We start from the raw sequence: 17,375 nt of genomic DNA, 5'->3' as shown, positions 1-17,375 counted from the left end.
AGTGAGGAGGACTGGAGGGACTTTGTGCCCACTTATGGTTGTCTTCTGGCAGGTGCACTTGCTCGATGTGGTGCCATCGATGCCAAGCACCCGGTGACAGGTGAGTGGACGGTGGCACTGTGAAGCGTGGGGCCTGGATACCGATTGCGCATGATAGCCGCTTACGGTTGGTCCTCCCGCGAGGCTGTCTCCAGTGAAGTCTCTGCACCCCGGTAGCTGGCTTGTGCTGATGAACACCTCCTCCCTTGCTATTAAGAGTACTCTGTCCTGACGCTCTTTTCCTTTTCAATCTTGCACACCTCTGGTGGTTGTTTGCCTTGTGTCGTTGTGCCACTCTCCTTCCCTCCTTCGCAAAGTGGCATTGTGCTATGCTCTTCTCCTTCTTCCGACCAGGTTCATCACTCGGATGTGGTGTCCTGCCACATGTCATGTTTGCACCACATGGACATCTCGCTGGTCGTGTCCTGTTTGTGGGACAATCTTTACTTTGTTCCTGACCTGTCGCAGGTCTGTCCTGTTGGTAGGACGTGCTTCTTCTCCTTGAGGACCTCTTGCAGGCCCTTCCCCTCCTCAGGGGTTTTCGCAGTGCTCCCCTCCACTTCACTTGAGGACATTGTGCTTGCACCTCAAGGCTGCACCGTCGTGGCGCTTGATCCTGCTTTGTTCGGACATGCTTGGCAGGGTTGGTCACTTTGTGTGACGTGCTCCAGGTTTGCTGTGCGATGTGGTGTCCGGCCACATGTGGCCTGTCGTTGGAGCACATGTTGCTGTGGCAGCATGCCACACGGAGTGTGCGACTCTCCTCTTGCCTGTCTTGGCTGACTGGCGACTCAATCTTGAGGCAGTGTGAGGGAGGAAACTCAGCGGTCTTTGGCCCACTGTGGGGCGTCACTGGTGTAGTGTTGCCTTCAGCATTGCTTCTTCTCTGTGAAGATGTTGCTTTCTACTGAGCGCCTGCCCATGCTCTCATGTTCTCTGGTGCAGCCTTCTGCGCATCTTTGGCTTCGTGAACTTAGTGCTTTTCGTGGGCACCCTCTTCTGGTGCTTGGTGTGCCATTTTGAAAACTGGCGGTGGTGTCCATTCACCACTGATGCATGCGGTGCACTCTTTCCACTTGGAGTGTGCACTTTCTCCTGGCCCTTCTCTTTTACAACTGTGCGTGGGCAACCGGGAGCAGCTCACTATGTGCTGGGACTGTTGTCTGCGCAGCTCTCCCTTTTAACGTGACGGCTCCAGCACTCCCCCACATACTGCTGTATGACTGTAGGCACTTTCTGTAGATACCTCACTCCATGTTCCTCTTGCGAGCTTGGCAAGGGCAGTTGCAGCAGGTAGCAACGTTTCTTCTGGTTGTGGCTGCGGATGGCATCCAGAGGGTGCTCTGTGTACTTGCACCGGTTCTGGCTTTTTAACTCTGTCTTGCGGGTGAGGGCAGCGCTGCATGGATGCTCTGCTAGGTAACAGCAGCTGTCATGGGCTCTGTGTGGAGGGGCACAGTGGAGGGGCCTTTCCTGTTTTCTGTGTGTGCTGGGCACTACTGTTCATGGTCTGTTTATTGGTGCTTATGGACATTGTTGTGTAGTGTCCACCTTCTGGATGGAGGCAATGACCTGGGAGCCTCCTGCCCTGACTGGGACTTCCCTGCTGACTCTGCCTGCAGGCAGTGTCAATTTCGCTCTGCCTTCTTTTCTGTCTGGGGCTGATGGTGCCTGGGTGCACGTGGGCGTGACTGACCTGGAATGTATCAGGGCTTGGAATATGGTCACGGTAAGGACTGTCAATCTTCATGTTTTAATGAGCGGGAGAGCGGCTTAACTTTAATACATATGTTTTTTGTTGTTGTAGCATTTCATTTTGTAGCCCCTCTCGTAAGCGTCATTTGCTGGTGCAGTTCAATGGGCTGACAATGTTTGGGGCCGAACTGCTAGACATGAATGACGGTATGCAAGCTATTTTCACATGCAGAGCGGCTTGTCCCTTTGAAACTTTGGCCATGTTGGGGTTGCTCTGTGTATAATGTCTTGTTGCACGGTGCGGTGCAGCATACGGTCACTAGGTGGCTGCGAACGCCTCAGGAGGCCGTAGCACCTTCCCTTATGCTGCGGGCCGCACAACCATTCGGGTGCATCTAGAGTGCTTTTCCCCTTTTTGTGCAGGTGCAGCCTCTGGCCCCGTTCAGTGTTGGTGCACTCTCCGTCTTTCTCTTGCTGCTAGCGGGGAGCCACAGTGAACAGTTGGCCGGTTGCAGGACTCTCAAAGCGCCATTCACCATGCTGCTGTATCTCTACCCTGCGCCCAGGGAGGTGAGTGAACAATGGCGGTGTCCGGGGTGTTTTAAGGCTGGTGGTGGTTATCTTCACAGAGGGTGTGGGGGGGGGGGCTTGCTTGCAGATCTGGGCACCGGTCTGGGGTAAAGTCACGGGCGTTGTTACTCCTCGATGTCGGGCGGCATGGTTTTGCAGACATTACCGTTGTCGTGTGGTGTGGCGAGGCAGCAGCTAGATGGCGCTGCAGAGGCTTCTAGTGCTAATCTCCACGGCAGCAGTCTCTCTGAAATCGCAGACCGCGCGGAGGCTGAAACTTCATCTCTCTCTTCAGGTGCCGCTTCTCCACCCTTGCAGGCCCGGTGCTGAACAGGTGAATGATGCAGTGGAGTGCCTCTCACCCAGTGGCAGCTCCTCTTCAGCTACACTGCTTGGCACTCCATAGGTCCGTGGCATCCGGTGCAGTTTACTGCAGGCTTCGTGGGTGCTGGTGTGGGGCTCCGTGCTGTGTGGTAGAGCTTGCGGGCGGGGGCTGCCACATTTGCGGTGTTGCAGCTCTGCTTTGTTGGGGAGGGCGCTTCCCCGTTCTTCTCTCGTTGGTGCTAGCTGGGTGCATATTCCTTGCGGGAGGGGCAGGGGTTGCCACTGCTACGGCCTGCAGCTCTGATGCTCTTCTCCCCTCACTACTGTGGTCGGGCCTCCACATAAGGGTTGGACCGTGCTAGTTCTTAACTGTGAACGTAGCTGCAGACAGGGCTCATCTTACATGCTGGCGGGGCCTCATCCTCCTCTGTCAGCTTCAATGGCACCCTGTGCCGGTGCTGGCTTGATGTGCAGCCAGTGGCTGGGGGTGGGATCACTCGGTGGTGTGGCAGCATTCCCCAACTGGTTCTCTCCTTGGCCAAACATGTGTGGGCTGGCAGCTGCAGAGTCATGCCTTGCACGCATACAGGTGTGCCTCAGGCTACATTTCTCCTCGGGGCACGACAGAGAGGCAGGTTAATGTTCGGATGGATACTTCTAACTGCAGATTCCTCACCTTCAAATAGGGCCAGACTGGATCCTGAAACTTTTTTCAGCGGTGCTCTCGCATGCCAATTGATGGCACCATGCGGCTCTATGTTGGCTCCTCACCACCCTGGAATTGACTGCAAAGAGCCATACATAAATGCCACCTCTACGTGTTGACATCCGTTCCTTCTTTTCAAAGCAAATCTGGAGATCCGTTCACAAACTTGTCTGTTTCCAATATCTTCTAAAAATCGAATCCAGTGGGCTTGGTAATGTCACACCCCACCCCCCTCCTTAAAACTGCATATTGGAAACTTTGCTGCAACTGCAGTAAACAAATGTATGTAATGGACCCACACAAGGAGTGCCTCTGGTGTCTTGGCTCAGGCCACAAGTTGAAGTCATGCAAGATGTGTGTCCTCTGACATCAAACTACAATCCGGATCTGAAAGAAACACGTTAGTTATATTCCTCACCTTAGAATATCCCCAGGCGTCAGACTGGATCCGGAAGATTTTTCGTCAGCAATATCCCTTGCGCGTCGCTAGGCGTCGTCTGCGGCTCCGCGTCCGTCGTCGGCGTCGTGCGGCGGAATGACGTCGTCGGAGTACTTAGACGCCGCCCTCGCGCGCTGACGTCAGTTCTTCTTTTTTCCGCGCCAGTAAGCGCCGATCCGGGAGAGCTACCCCTTTAGTCAATTTTTTACTAACTTTTTTGACTCTTTTTGGTCACTTCTCGACTCTGGTGCCGGTAGGATGCCTGGTTTCAAGGCCTGCAACGACTGTCACCGACTGATGTCGGTGACCGGTCATCACCGCCGGTGCCTGTACTGCTTGGGCCTCGACCACGACGCGGTGTCGTGCTCCGATTGTATGGCCCTGACCTCGAAAGCTAGGCGGGAGCGGTCCCGCAAGCTTCTCGAGCTTCGCCGCTCTCGATCCCGGTCCAGGAGGAGGTCCAAGGATCGGTCGCGGAGCCGCACTCGACATCGTCACTCGTCTGGCTCGAAGTCTTTGGGTAAGTCGAGGCACTCCAAGAAGTCCAAGAGGCGACACCGCTCTTCGGACTCCCCTCGCCTGTCGCGTGACTCGGCCGAGGGTCTGGGTGATTCCACCCCCGCGGCTCCGCAGGCGCCGCGCAAGTCCCCATACCCGACGGTCCCTGGGACTGACGCGACGCCGGCGGAGGTCAGTGCCTTCCTCTCGGCCATGAGGAGCCTGGCCCCGCCGTTGACGCCCGCTGGTGCGCCTTCGGGCCCCGCAGACTCGACTGGGCGACCTCGTGTGCCGGCGGCGCCGTTGGAGGCTCCGGCCCAGACGCCGCAGGTCCCCGAGGGGCCCGAGCCTGGGCCCCCGTCGACGCCGGTCGACCTCGTTACACTTCCTCAACCGGCGCCGACACCGATACCACCCCCGACGCCGGCTCCGCTCGTCGTCGATCCCCGGTTCAGCCCCTGTCCGGTCCCGACGTCGATGCGACACATATTGTTTATCGACCGGCTCCGATCATTACTCCTGTTTACCAGGAATCGGATGACGGGGGCGACTGGAGGGGTCTGCTGACCCTATGGCCCTTCAGGGCCAACTGGGCAGATGAACTGGGGGAGGCCAGTGGTTTGAATACCTCACCGGACACTGGATTCATCTCTCCTCCGACTGTGGCTTCGGAGGAGGGTGCAGCTTTTTCTGTGGTGCTGCGCAAGGCGGCCGAAGCCCTTGGGCTTGAGCTGCCTGCCGTGGCTGTGAGGACTAACATCCTCACTGAGGTGCTTCAGTCTGCCGCATGCTCCACTGAGCCTCTGCTGCCATTCAATGAGGCCCTCACTGACGTTCTGCAGGGCACCTGGTCCAAGCCCTCCACAGTCCCTCCTGTGGATAGGAACGTTGCCAGGCGCCACCTCCCTGCTCCGGGCGACCCCAGTTTTCTGTCCCTACACCCCACCCCCGAGAGTCTGGTTATCCAGGCCTCTACCTCCCAATCCTCCTTCCCGTCCGCTCCTCCGGACCGGGATTCCAAGAGACTGGAACAGTTTGGTAAGAAGCTGTTCTCCTCTCTCAGTTTGGGCCTGCGGTCTTTGAACACCGCCTGTCTCTTGGACCGTTATTCCCACTCTCTGTGGGATGCGGTGGAGGACGTGCTGCCACTGTGCCCGGAGGAGGCCCAGGCGTGGCTTTCCTCGGCCCTGGCCGATGGGAGAGATGCAGCGCGCCATGCAATCCGATGTGGACTCGACACTACGGACTCGCTGGGTAGGGCGATTTCTACCATGGTGGCGCTTCGACGTCACGCCTGGCTGCGGTCCACGTCCTTTCAGGGGATGTCCAGAGCACCCTCATGGACATGCCTTTTGATGGCGCTCGCCTTTTTGTTGAGAAAGCGGACAGTGCGCTGGCTCGCTTCAAGGACTCCCGGGCTACGGCCACGTCCTTGGGCCTCTCGGCCCCGCGGCCACAAACTTCCGCTTTTCGCTCCTTTCGTGGCCAAGGAAGGGGCACCTCCTCACGTCCGCCTAGCCACCGGCCGCAGAACCAGCCTGCGCGCGGTCGAGGACGTGGTTTCCGCCGAGGCGGTACTGGAGGACGACGCGGTCAGTCCACATCCACCCCGGCAGCATCCGCCTCCAAGCCTTCCTAGTCCGAGCTTTCAGCCCCATTCCACGCCAGTGGGTGGCAGAGTTCACCATCACCTGCTCCACTGGCGTTCCATCACGTCGGACAGGTGGGTGCTGCAAATCGTCCGAAGGGGCTACTCCCTCCCCTTCGAGACAACCCCTCCAGCCATGCCACCGCAGCACCACCGTATCTCGGGGGATCATTTGAATCTTCTCCACGAGGAAGTTACGGCCCTCTTGGCCAAGGGGGCCGTCGAGCGCGTTCCGAGCCCAGAAGTAGGTCGTGGTTGTTATTCTCACTACTTTCTGGTTCCCAAGAAGGGCAAAGGGGGCCTACGCCCTATCTTGGACCTCTGGAACGTCAATGCCTTCCTCCGGAAGGAACGGTTCAAAATGTTAACTTTGGCTCGGGTTCTAGCTGCCCTCGACCCTGGAGACTGGATGGTAGCGTTGGACTTGCAGGACGCATATTTCCACATCCCCCGTCCTGCCGGCCCACCGGCGTTACCTGCAGTTCACGGTGGGTCAGGAGCACTTTCAGTTCACCGTGCTCCCCTTCGGCCTTACCAGTGCCCCTCGGGTGTTCACGAAAGGGATGGCGGTGGTCGCAGCTCATCTGAGCAGATCAGGGGTTCCAGTCTTCCCCTATCTCGACGACTGGTTGTTGAAGGCGGGCTCGCCCCAGGCAGTCGTCTCCCACCTCCAGACTACGGCGGATCTCCTGCATTTGCTGGGGTTTTCCATCAATGTGCCGAAGTCACACCTGAGCCCCTCTCAGAAGCTCCTCTTCATCGGAGCGGTTCTCGATTCGGCGCAGTTCCGGGTCCATCCACCGGAGCAGCGGGTCCGGGATATACAGGCCCTGATTCCCATCTTTCGGCCTCTATCCTGGGTTTCGGTCAGGCTAGTGTTGCGGCTTCTGGGGCGGATGGCCTCCTGCATCCTACTAGTGCATCACGCCAGGCGGTGCATGCGGGCTCTGCAGTGGGACCTGAAGTTTCAGTGGGCCCAGCATCACGGCAACCTGTCCGACCATGTCTTGATCTCGGAGGGCACTGCACAGCAGTTGCAGTGGTGGCTCACGGACCGCGATTGGGTCACGGGCAAGAGCCTCTCCTTACCCCTACCGGAGCATGTCGTAGTGACGGATGCGTCCCTCCTGGGATGGGGTGGCCATATGGGAGAGGCGGAGATCAGAGGCCTCTGGTCTCCGGCGGAGTCTCGCCTCCACATCAACTTGTTGGAGCTGAGAGCGATCCGACTTGCACTGAAAGCCTTCCTTCCCTCTGTCCGGGGAAGTGTCGTGCAGGTGTTCACGGACAACACCGCCGCCATGTGGTATTGCAACAAACAGGGCCGTGGACCCTTTGTCAGGAGGCTCTGGGCCCCTGGACATGGCTGGAACACCAGGGCATCACCCTGGTGGTTCAACATCTGGCGGGCTCTCTGAACGCCAGAGCAGACGAACTCAGCCGCTGGTGCATGATGGATCACGAATGGCGTCTGAACTCCGAGGTGGCGCAAGGTCTCTTTCAGCAGTGGGGAGAGCCTTGGTTAGATCTATTCGCCACCGACGAGAACGCGCAATGTCAGCAGTTCTGCGCGTTGGAATTTCCAAGGCGGCACTCGCTCGGCGACGCTTTTCGCGAGCGGTCTGTTGAACGCCTTTCCGCCTATACCACTTCTGCCCAGAGTGCTGAAGAAGATCAGGCGCGACCGGGCCCAAGTCATCTTGGTGGCTCCGGATTGGGCACGAAGGTACTGGTATCCCGAGCTACTCAGTATGTTGACCGATCCTCCGATACGTCTGCCCCTTCGGGAGGATCTTCTGTCGCAGCAGCAGGGGACTGTCCTCCACCCGAACCTGTCCAGCCTCCACCTCCATGCGTGGAGATTGAGCGGCGACAGTTGATGCCATTTGACTTGCCTCCTGAAATCTGTGATCTAATTCTGGCAGCCAGGCGTCCCTCCACAAAGACGGTATACGCCTGCCGGTGGAACACATTTGTGGCATGGTGCACAGCAAAGGCTGTGGATCCCCTTTCCGCCCCTCTTTCTGAGGTTCTCCTCTTTTTGTTCTTTCTTTGGTCCGGCAGGGCTCTGCCCTGGGCACCTTGAAAGGTTATCTTGCTGCCCTCTCTGCCTTCTTACGGCTTCCTGATCAGCCCTCTCTTTTCAAGTCCCCTGCAGTGTCACGCTTTCTTAAAGGCATTACTCTCACGTTCCCTCCTGTCCCTTTCGTAATGCCTCAGTGGGACTTGAATCTTGTCTTAACATTCCTGATGTGTGCTCCCTTTGAGCCCCTTCACAATTGTCCTCTTAGTCTTCTTACTCTTAAGACTGCTTTCCTGGTAGCCATCACCTCGGCTAGACGGGTGAGTGAGCTCCAGGCTCTATCGTCCAAGCCTCCTTTTCTATCTGTTCATCCGGACAAGGTTGTCCTTCGGCCTCGTCCTTCCTTTCTACCGAAAGTGGTGACCCCCTTTCATCTTGGGCAATCTGTCACCTTGCCCACCTTCTTTCCGCATCCGCATCTTTCCAAAGAGGAAGAGCGGCTCCGTCTAGACCCAAAACGTGCGCTCTCCTTTTATTTGGACCGCACAAAACAGTTCCGAGTGGACGACCAGCTTTTCGTTGGCTACGTGGGTGCAAAGAAGGGAAAAGCTGTGCACAAACGGACAATCTCCCGGTGGGTCATTTTGTGTATAAAAATCAGTTATTCCTTGGCAAAAAAGGACCCGCCTGTTGAGCTGCGCGCCCATTCTACTCGGGCCACAGCGGCTACTACTGCTTTGGGACGGGGAGTCCCTTTGCAGGACATCTGTCAGGCGGTGACGTGGGCTTCGCTGCACACGTTTTCCAGGCACTATTGCCTAGACAGCCAAGTCCGAAGGGATGGCTTCTTTGGCCGTTCTGTCCTCCAGGACTTTCTGGTGTGATCTTGGTTCGCAGACCCACCACCGGGGTTGGTATTGCTTGGGTATCTATTCTAAGGTGAGGAATCTAACTAACGCGTTTCTTTCAGATGAACAAGTTACTTGCCTTCGGTAACGATGTATCTGTAAGAAACATTAGTTAGTTAGATTCCTCACCGACCCACCCATCCTCCCCGTTCTGCGAACTGACATCTAGGGTTAAGGCTATCCCTTTCAGGGCCCTAGACTTTTTTGGCACCAGTGTCGGTCTCTTGCATGGCTCTGCGTTCCTGGCGCGGAAAGCTATGTACAAGAACTGACGTCAGCGCACGAGAGCGGCGTCTAAGTACTCCGACGTCATTCCGGCGCACGACGCCGACGACGGACGCGGAGCCGCAGGCGACGCCTAGCGACGCGCAAGGGGTATTGCGGACGAAAAATCTTCCGGATCCAGTCTGACGCCTGGGGATATTCTAAGGTGAGGAATCTAACTAACTAATGTTTCTTACAGATACATCGTTACCGAAGGTAAGTAACTTGTTCGACAGGGAGGCAAAACTATGTTACCAAACACACAAACTTGGTGGCTTGCAGTAAATGAGACCTTGTGCTCCTCCCGAGGCGCTCCTAGGAGCGATCATCTTTGTGCTTAAAATTCTCTGGTAAGGCCAGGGCAAATTCTAAGCTAACGGATAAGAAAGCAAAGCTTGACTCCACCCACATCCCACTTCTTTGAACCCAAGGAGGGAGGGAGGGAGGGAGAGAGACAGTCACACGATGTATGTTGTTCACCCTCAACGTCTGTGGTTATGGATCTGATCCCTCAGTTGTCCCGATGAGTCCCAACTTACTTATGCCATTGGTAACACCGCAGCAGATTAAGGGTTCAAAGGAGGCCATGCTGTAGTTTCTTGGTGTACTTCCTGCTCAATTTAGTGCTCCTTTAGGCCTCGGGGAATCACAGGGGCCCCAAGTCAGGTCATCAGTGGCTAATCCATCCTCTATGCCCTCTGGCATCTTGCTACCTGCCTCAGGCCCTCCCATTCCTCCAATCTGACTCCTTTAATCTGAAGTGGTGGCTGCTCGAACACAATTGGTCCAGTGGCTTGCCCATATCCCTTCCCCTGCCAGAGCTGATAATGGTGATGTATGAATTGATGTGGGCTAGGGAGGTCATATGAAAAAGTTAGAGATCTGATGGAAGCCGAGCTCCATATCTATTTGTTGGAGTTGAGCGGCACTCATCGGGCTCTGAAGGCCTTCCTGCTCTACATGAAGGGGGAGGGTGGTGCAGGTTCTCACAGGCATCAAACAGTGCTGTGTGGTATTGAAGAAAGTATTGCAGAGTGAAGTCTCGGGGTCCTTTGCCAGGAGACTCTTCACTAGTTTGGTGGAGTTCCAGGGTATTCGTCTGAAGTACCTGGCAGGGTCCCTCGATGTCAGAGCAGAGGAGTTGAGCAGGTGGTGCCTGGCAGATCACAAGTGGCATCTGCATCCTGAGTGGTACAGAGCATCTTCCAAAAGTGGGGAGAAATCTGGCTAGATCTTTGTCACCATCAAGAACAAAAATTTTTAAATGTTTTGCACATTGCCGGTTCCACAGTAACACTTGTTAGAAAATGCATTCCGGCTAGAATGTAACAACGCTTGTATATACGCCTTCCCGCACCTGCTTTTCCTGCCTCCGGTTCTAAAAAAGATCACAAGCGACTGGGCCCAAGTCATCCTAGTGACTTTGGATTGGGCCAGGAGTTTTGCACTCTGATCTTGTGGGCATGAGCATCTGTTACCCCATTAGGCTACAACTTCAGAGGATCTCCTGTTGCACAAACAGGGCATTCCGGACGGGATGGACTGGCCTCTCCTTTCTTGGGTGCCTGTGGTGCTTGTTTGTTAAAAAATTCAAACAAATAATAATGAACAGGACTTAATAGAATTCAATGTAATACAACAATTATTATTAGTGTTTTCTAACAATATATATGTAAACTTGTATATGTCATTTCATTTGTGGAACTGGGTTGACATTTTCTTCCTCCGATTTTTCCTGCTGGTTTGTTTTCGGGTTGTCAGTTGCTCCGACTCCTCCTGTGAGTCCAGCAACTCAAGGGCCTGGTCTCTTGTACCGCTGCCCTTGTTCTCTCCGGCTGCTTCATCCTTGCAGAACGATGTCTGTCTTTTTGCGTTGAGGACCTACCTCGTCTCTTCTTGCTACCACACGCACCGCTCTTCGAGGTCGGCCTCTGTCTATCCCTTTATTCTTCGGCCCTCACCTTTGACTACTTGTTCTGTGATCTGGCTGTTCTTTAACTCTTTTATTCTGGAGTGGTTCGTCAGGAACTTTGTTCCTCTTCTCAACTGTTCTTTTCTATGAAGGTTTCTCTTTTTTCCTACACTTAACATGTGTCTAACCCATTCAGAGTTAGTTGTACCAGTTCTTCTTTGATTTTGTGATCTCTCTTCTTGAGAGTTCCTTTCTTCTGTTGTGTCTTCACCTCCCTTTGGGAGCTGTGCAGTGGTTTTTACCTTCATGTGCAGGTATATACAAAATGCTTTTACTCTCTCAGTACGTACTATTCTGCAGGATTTTCTTCCGATAGATCTATACTGCCTGCAATTTTTCTGTTTCCAGTCTTCTTTAGAGAGGCTCTTATCTGGACTCTGTACTTGTACACTTGTATTTTCTTCTGCAGCCCCTCTTTGGTTCAGCTTATCTGATAGGGGCTACTAGGTGTAGATTCCTTCACGTACAATTATCCCCAGGCGTGAGACTGGATCCGGAAACTTTTTTGCCACAGCATCCCTGCGCGTCGGAGGCGGGGCGACATCACGCGACTCCGCCCAGGCATCGTCCATGCAAGTGACCTCAGCGAGGTCACATAAGACCCGGCGCGCATACGTCAGTTTTTTCCTTTTCCGCGTGCAACGCGGATCCGATGCTTGCTACGGGCCTGCTTAGGGCCCCTTTTTCTTCCATTACCTTTTGGAATGGAACAGTGTGCGAATGCCTTCGGGCTTTAAAACTTGCACGTTTTGTGGGCGTCTTATGTCGGCGACGAACCCTCACCTCATTTGTATGTGGTGTTTGGGGGACGATCACGGCACCACAGATTGTGCGGCGTGCCAACAGTTGAAGCTGAAGTCGCGGCGGGAGCGCCGGATGAAACTTCTCTCCGCACGTCTCTCCAGGTCGACGTCCTCCCCTCGGTCTGCTTTCGCGGACAGCTTCAGATACGGCCGTGGTCCTAGTCTTCGGCCTTCTCCGATGTCACGTGAGCATCGCACCCCAGTGGGTAAGTGTTGCAGTTTGTCCTCGGGGTCTGGTTTCCGGCCTACCGGGTGCGTCTACTCTCCGCGGGTGATGCAGCCCCGCGTGTCATCCTATCCACCGTTTCCCAGTGTTGGCGTGTCGAGAGTCCAAATGGAGACATACCCGGCGGCTTTTCAGGAATCGCTGGCGTCTCCTCCTCCTTCTCCACCTGGGGCATCGGCGGATCCCTCGCACTGCGCAGGGCCCTCTGCAGCGGCGCCAGTGGCTCCGGCCCCGGTGCCGACTGGTTCAGATCCAGGCTTGGGAGGATGTGGTGCTGTTGGGGTGCGGCTCCTCTGGGGCACCTCCTTCAGGCCACGGCGTCTCTGCCTCGCCGCAAACTCCCGAGGGGGTCCCTGTGGTGTTGCGGGAGGTCGCCGGGGCTCGGGACGCATCCCCGAGCCCCTCTCGATCCTTTGACAAGGTGGTCCTGTCTAAGGCCGTGGTGACACTGCTACGGCGCTGGCAGCAGCTGGACCGTGCGGAGGCACAGGGGTCGGTGGACATTCCTCGTCCCGCTCCGGGTCAAGGCCGAGGGAGGACCCCTCGTCCCACCTCACAGGCGGCTGCCTCGTTGGAGGGTGAGTCGGAGGTTGAATCGTCCCTGGTGCCGCCACATGGGTTGCCGAGTGAGCTTCGCCTCATTCTGGGCTGCGGAGGGCTTTGTGCCACTCCCCAGGCCCGTCTCGTTCCCCCCCACGCAGGGGGCTGCCTTGGCAGGGGTCGGGTCGGCGTCATTCCGGCGCCGCCCCGGAGCCTGTGCAGCTCCAGCTCTACTCCGGTCTCCGGTGCGAGGTGACTTGGAGGTACCTTGTCCGGTGACACCGGATGGTGCCGACGTCGTGCCTCAAGCAGTGGACTCTACGGCTCCACAGGAGTCATGCCGCGGATTCGTCTTCGGACGCTCCTTCTCCGAAGGCAGGCTGTATATTGGTGTCGCCCGCCCCGGAGACTGGTCGCCGTGTGGTGTCTTTCTCACTGGCATCGAAGGGCGGCTCCCCACCCTTCCTGAGGCAGAGGTGTTCGTCGGAAGAGCGACAGGTCCCTCATTCTTCAGCCCATTCTCACTTCCAGGTCTGGCCCTTGCCCGTCCCGCTTGGCCTTGGGAGGTCCTTCACCAGGGCTCTGGTGGGAGGGAAGTCTTCCGTTTTGAAGGTTCGCTCCTTTCTTCCTTGATGGGGGCTTGGAGGCATCCTGCCTCGGGAAACCCGGTGCCTCAGCATCTTCTGCACCGGCACCTCCCAGCGCTGTGTGACCTGCCGTGTCTTTCCCTTCAACCCTCAGCCGCCAGCCTCCTTTTGCGGACTGCTTTTCCCTCCCTGCCGCCACGGTTGACTCCCCCGTCCCGAGAGGCCCGCTGGCTGAACTCTTGGGGGCACAACATGTTCGCCTCGACCAGCACAGCCCTGCGGGCCCTCAACACCTGGTGTGTGCTGGCTAGGGCCTCCTCCTGTTTGTGGGACTCGGCTGAGTCTCTGGGATCTGCAGCGTCCCAGGAGTCTGGTCTGGTGGACTTACGGCATCATGCATTGGATGGCCGGGAGCTTGCAGCGTTTATTCTCCGCTCAGCACATCTCAGAGGTGCTGGGCCGGGCCATGGCTTCCGCCGTCGCTCTCCGTCGCCATGCTTGGCTTCGGGACAGAGTATTCCCTGAGAATATTCGGGAACAACTCATCGACCTTCCGTTTGATGGCAGCCTGTTCCATGCCCCGGCCGACTCCGCCATCCAAAGGCTCTTGACGGGTCTCCGTCCTCCTCCTCCGCCTTATCCTCCACCATCCCCTCCTCAGTGACTGCTGAGTTGGGTTGATTCTGGGTGGTCTTATGCCAGTTGTTCTGGCTGTGGAGTGCGTTTTTCTGGCCGTTTCCATCCTTCCTTGGGACTTTGGCTTTGTTGGCTGCTGGACGTGTGCCATGACTTTTACGCATGTTCTTTGCCTCCGGTGCACTGGGATGGGAGGTTGTCTATGTGCTGGCAGGGTGACTGCGCAGGTTTCTGCTTGTTCTTCTCCTTTCCCTGCCCTTGGGTTCTGCGGTGTTGGCACTACTCTGGTGGTGTTGTCACAGTTTCTTTCCAATTTTTCTGCTCTTCGCACACTGTTCCCATGCTTCCACAGTTTTTTATCTGGTGGTTCCGCATTGTGGTGCAGAAAAGTTCTCAGAAGAAAACTGACGTGGGCGCGCCGGGGGCGGGTCTTATGTGACCTCACTGATGTCACGTGCGCTAACGCCGCCTGGGCGAAGTCGCGTGATGTCGCCCCACCTCCGGCGCGCAGGGATGCTGTGGCAAAAAAGTTTCCGGATCCAGTCTCACGCCTGGGGATAATTCTACGTGAAGTAATCTGCGGCTAGAATCGTCTCTACCAGATACATCGTTACCGAAGGTAAGTAACTCGTACTTCAGGCATACTATTATTTGCAGGGGGTGTACCCTCTCTTGATTTGGCGTTGCCCCAGCCAGCTCCTCCTCGGTCTGTCTCACTATTTGTTGTTACGGAGGCCATCCTTTCCTTCTCCTCTAGGTGTTAGCATTTTGTGAAAACGGATGCGAGTCTTGATTTCTCTCTAGTGAGATCTTTCACCCTGCAGTCTTTCACAATTTAATCTCCAGGGATTTTTTGCTTTGGTATCTAATTCAAAGGTAAGGAATCTGCGGCTAAATGTCTCAATCAGAAGAACAAGTTACTTACCTTTGGTATCGCCTTATCTGGTAGATGTTGAACCTAGCTCCAGACTCCCTACTGACCCTTCCATCCTCCCTACTGACCCTTCCATCCTCCCTACTGACCCTTGCATCCTCCCCGCACTGTGAACTGATTTATTCCTATCTTTTATATCCTGCTTGATATTAGGATACTCCTCTGGCTTCATATTGGGATACTCCTTCTAGCAGATCTGTCTGTATTGACACAGAGAGAGAGAGAGAGAGAGAGAGAGATATCTCTTTATTGATACTGTTTCCTTGGCCAGTTTCTGTAAATGGCTCTGTGTTTTTGTTGCGGAATGTTGTCACCTTAGAAATTGATGTCAGCGTGTTGGGAAGGGGCATATATGGACGTCCCATCCGATGGTCAATGTCACTAGAAATGCACAAAGGCCTCTACCGACGTGCATCGGTACTGCTGAAATTTCTTTCCTGATTCAGCCTGGTGCAAATTAAAAGTGTAGGAATTTGCAGATAGATCCTGTCTACACCAGATTAGATGTTACCGAAGGTAAGTAACTTGTTTTTTATGGAGATCTGATAGTGAAGTTTTTTTATCTTCTATAAGAGTCTTTCATCAAGGTCAGACTTAGTTAGGTTGTCCAAATGAACAAATTGTGGGATCAATTGCCAAATGATGAATCGGAGTGTGGTGGATCTTGGCTGCATTTGTGACAGTGCTGTTTTCTTTTTGTGAAATTATATGCCTTTTAACAGCTTACTTTTTATTTTATTCTCTTTTAAAAGTGAGAAGCTGTAGGCAACAATCCAATTCATGTATTTTTGTAGAATTGTATTTTTCTATTGAGTACAGATATCTGATATTTATGAAATTAATAAAGATACTCCTCAGGAGGGACTAATATTACCGGTAAGTAATGCCTTCAGCGTAATTGAGAGGAGGCAAGAGACGAGCATAATGGTGAAAAGCCCTAGGTGAGCCTGCCCTTTCCTACAAGTCCCATAGATTGATGCCCTTATACATAGTCCTTTACGCAAGGCGGAATTGCCATCAAGGATGGGGATGGCTTGTGTCTTTATGCTGTTTTTATATTATGTTGCTTGTGATTTAAACATGAAAACAAGGAAATATACCTTTGGAATTTTTCTTCAGGTTGCAGATTTGTATAAGAAGCAGCAGCAAATCCAGAACCAGAATGCAACTGAAAAGACGGAAGAAGATTTCTACTAGTGCCAGAAATGACTACTTCCCACCCTTACGATCTGTTCCATGACTAGGGTGTGGCAAGGCCATCCTTGGAAAAACTGTCCAGAATGTTGAATCACATGCCAGGAGACTCGTCTAATATTTTACTGAGTACACCAGTATTGGATATTTGCTACTGTAAGCTCTGCTTGCACAAAGGCATACACACCAAACGTGCAGGTGCATTGAAGGGAGACCAAGGACTAGAGCTATGATAACTTAAAATGAATTTGGGGACGATGAGTGGGGTAAATTACCGGTGTGATGTTTTTGACAATAGCAGTTATGATGAGTGCTTGTGCTTTCCATGCTGCCTTACATAGCCGTTATGCCTGCCAGAAAAAAATACATGATACAGGAGAGTTGTCAGATGTCCTGAATCCTACTTCTTCAAGCCCAGTAATCTTTAATTTCCTGAAAATCTGAATGATCTGATAAAACTCCATCCTGTAAATCGCAGGCCATGTTATTTTATGTTATCCGTTAATGAGCTGTCCTTGTCTTTAAACTTGGATCATTAGCCATGCATAGCGCCATTCAGTAATATGGTTGGACTAGTGCCTTTTTATTGAGATAATGAAACTTCACTTCCATGAAGCTAAGCGTTTAGAGCGAAGTGCAAGTTTAGTCTCCTCTTAATATATTGCCGTACTGCAGATTGTTGTATGGTGAGAGACTTTTTGATGGAGACACCATCATTATGTTTGGTGAGAGAGGATGGGGGTGAGAGGGGATAGCTAGTAGTTTTTCTTTGATAGTCTTGAAAGCAACATGTCTTGTGTTTTGTAAACATATTTGTTTTGTAAAAAAGAAAAAATATCTTTGACCACAATGTTCCTTTTTTCTAACCTTACTTGTAAAATAAAGAAAACCTGTTTCTAATCTGTTTTTACAACTGCTGCATTTCTCCTGGATATAGAAGATGGGTGGGTTATAACTAGGGTGGATGAAAGCATAATTATTTTTTTCCCTTGTTAAATATGTATCTGTTTTGCAAAAATTAGGTGAAACCCCTTTAGTTGTCAGTTTCTACTCTAACCAATTTTCAGTGTGCAAAGAACTTCAACCTTGCATTCAGAAAAATAAGACAACTGAACACCTCTTAAGGGGATGAATCCGAGGCCAGCTCCTATAAATCTGAATTGTGAAATAAAGAAAAAAGAAAGCCTAATGCAGCTGTGGCCTCAGGCATACATTCTCCAGTGAACGACCATAAAGCGAGACCTTCCCATAACAGCTTAGGTGACCGTGTTGACTTTCACATCACTTTTTCCCTTTTTTTTTGGTGGACGAGGGGGGTGGGGGGAAGCAATGTTGGTTCTATTTCATGTTTTTCCCTTCCCCCCCCCCC

At 53.6% G+C, this 17,375-nt stretch overlaps 1 protein-coding gene across 2 annotated transcripts in view; it reads left to right on the top strand.

Annotated features, from left to right (window-relative positions):
• LIG1 (DNA ligase 1) overlaps nt 1-16,906 on the top strand; it is a 502,345-nt gene extending 485,439 nt beyond the window's left edge. For both annotated transcript variants that reach the window (XM_085616644.1, XM_085616645.1), the window contains exon 27: nt 15,932-16,906. In XM_085616644.1, coding sequence (XP_085472770.1) covers nt 15,932-16,009 — 78 coding nt within the window. In that variant the 3' untranslated portion in view covers nt 16,010-16,906. The remainder of the gene's footprint in view (nt 1-15,931) is intronic.
• The last annotated feature ends 469 nt before the right edge of the window (nt 16,907-17,375 follow it).

This window comes from Triturus cristatus, chromosome 7 (genome assembly GCF_964204655.1).
Source record: "Triturus cristatus chromosome 7, aTriCri1.1, whole genome shotgun sequence".
NCBI classification, from domain to species: Eukaryota; Metazoa; Chordata; class Amphibia; order Caudata; family Salamandridae; genus Triturus; species Triturus cristatus.
This window is presented reverse-complemented; position numbering and strand designations above follow the sequence as displayed.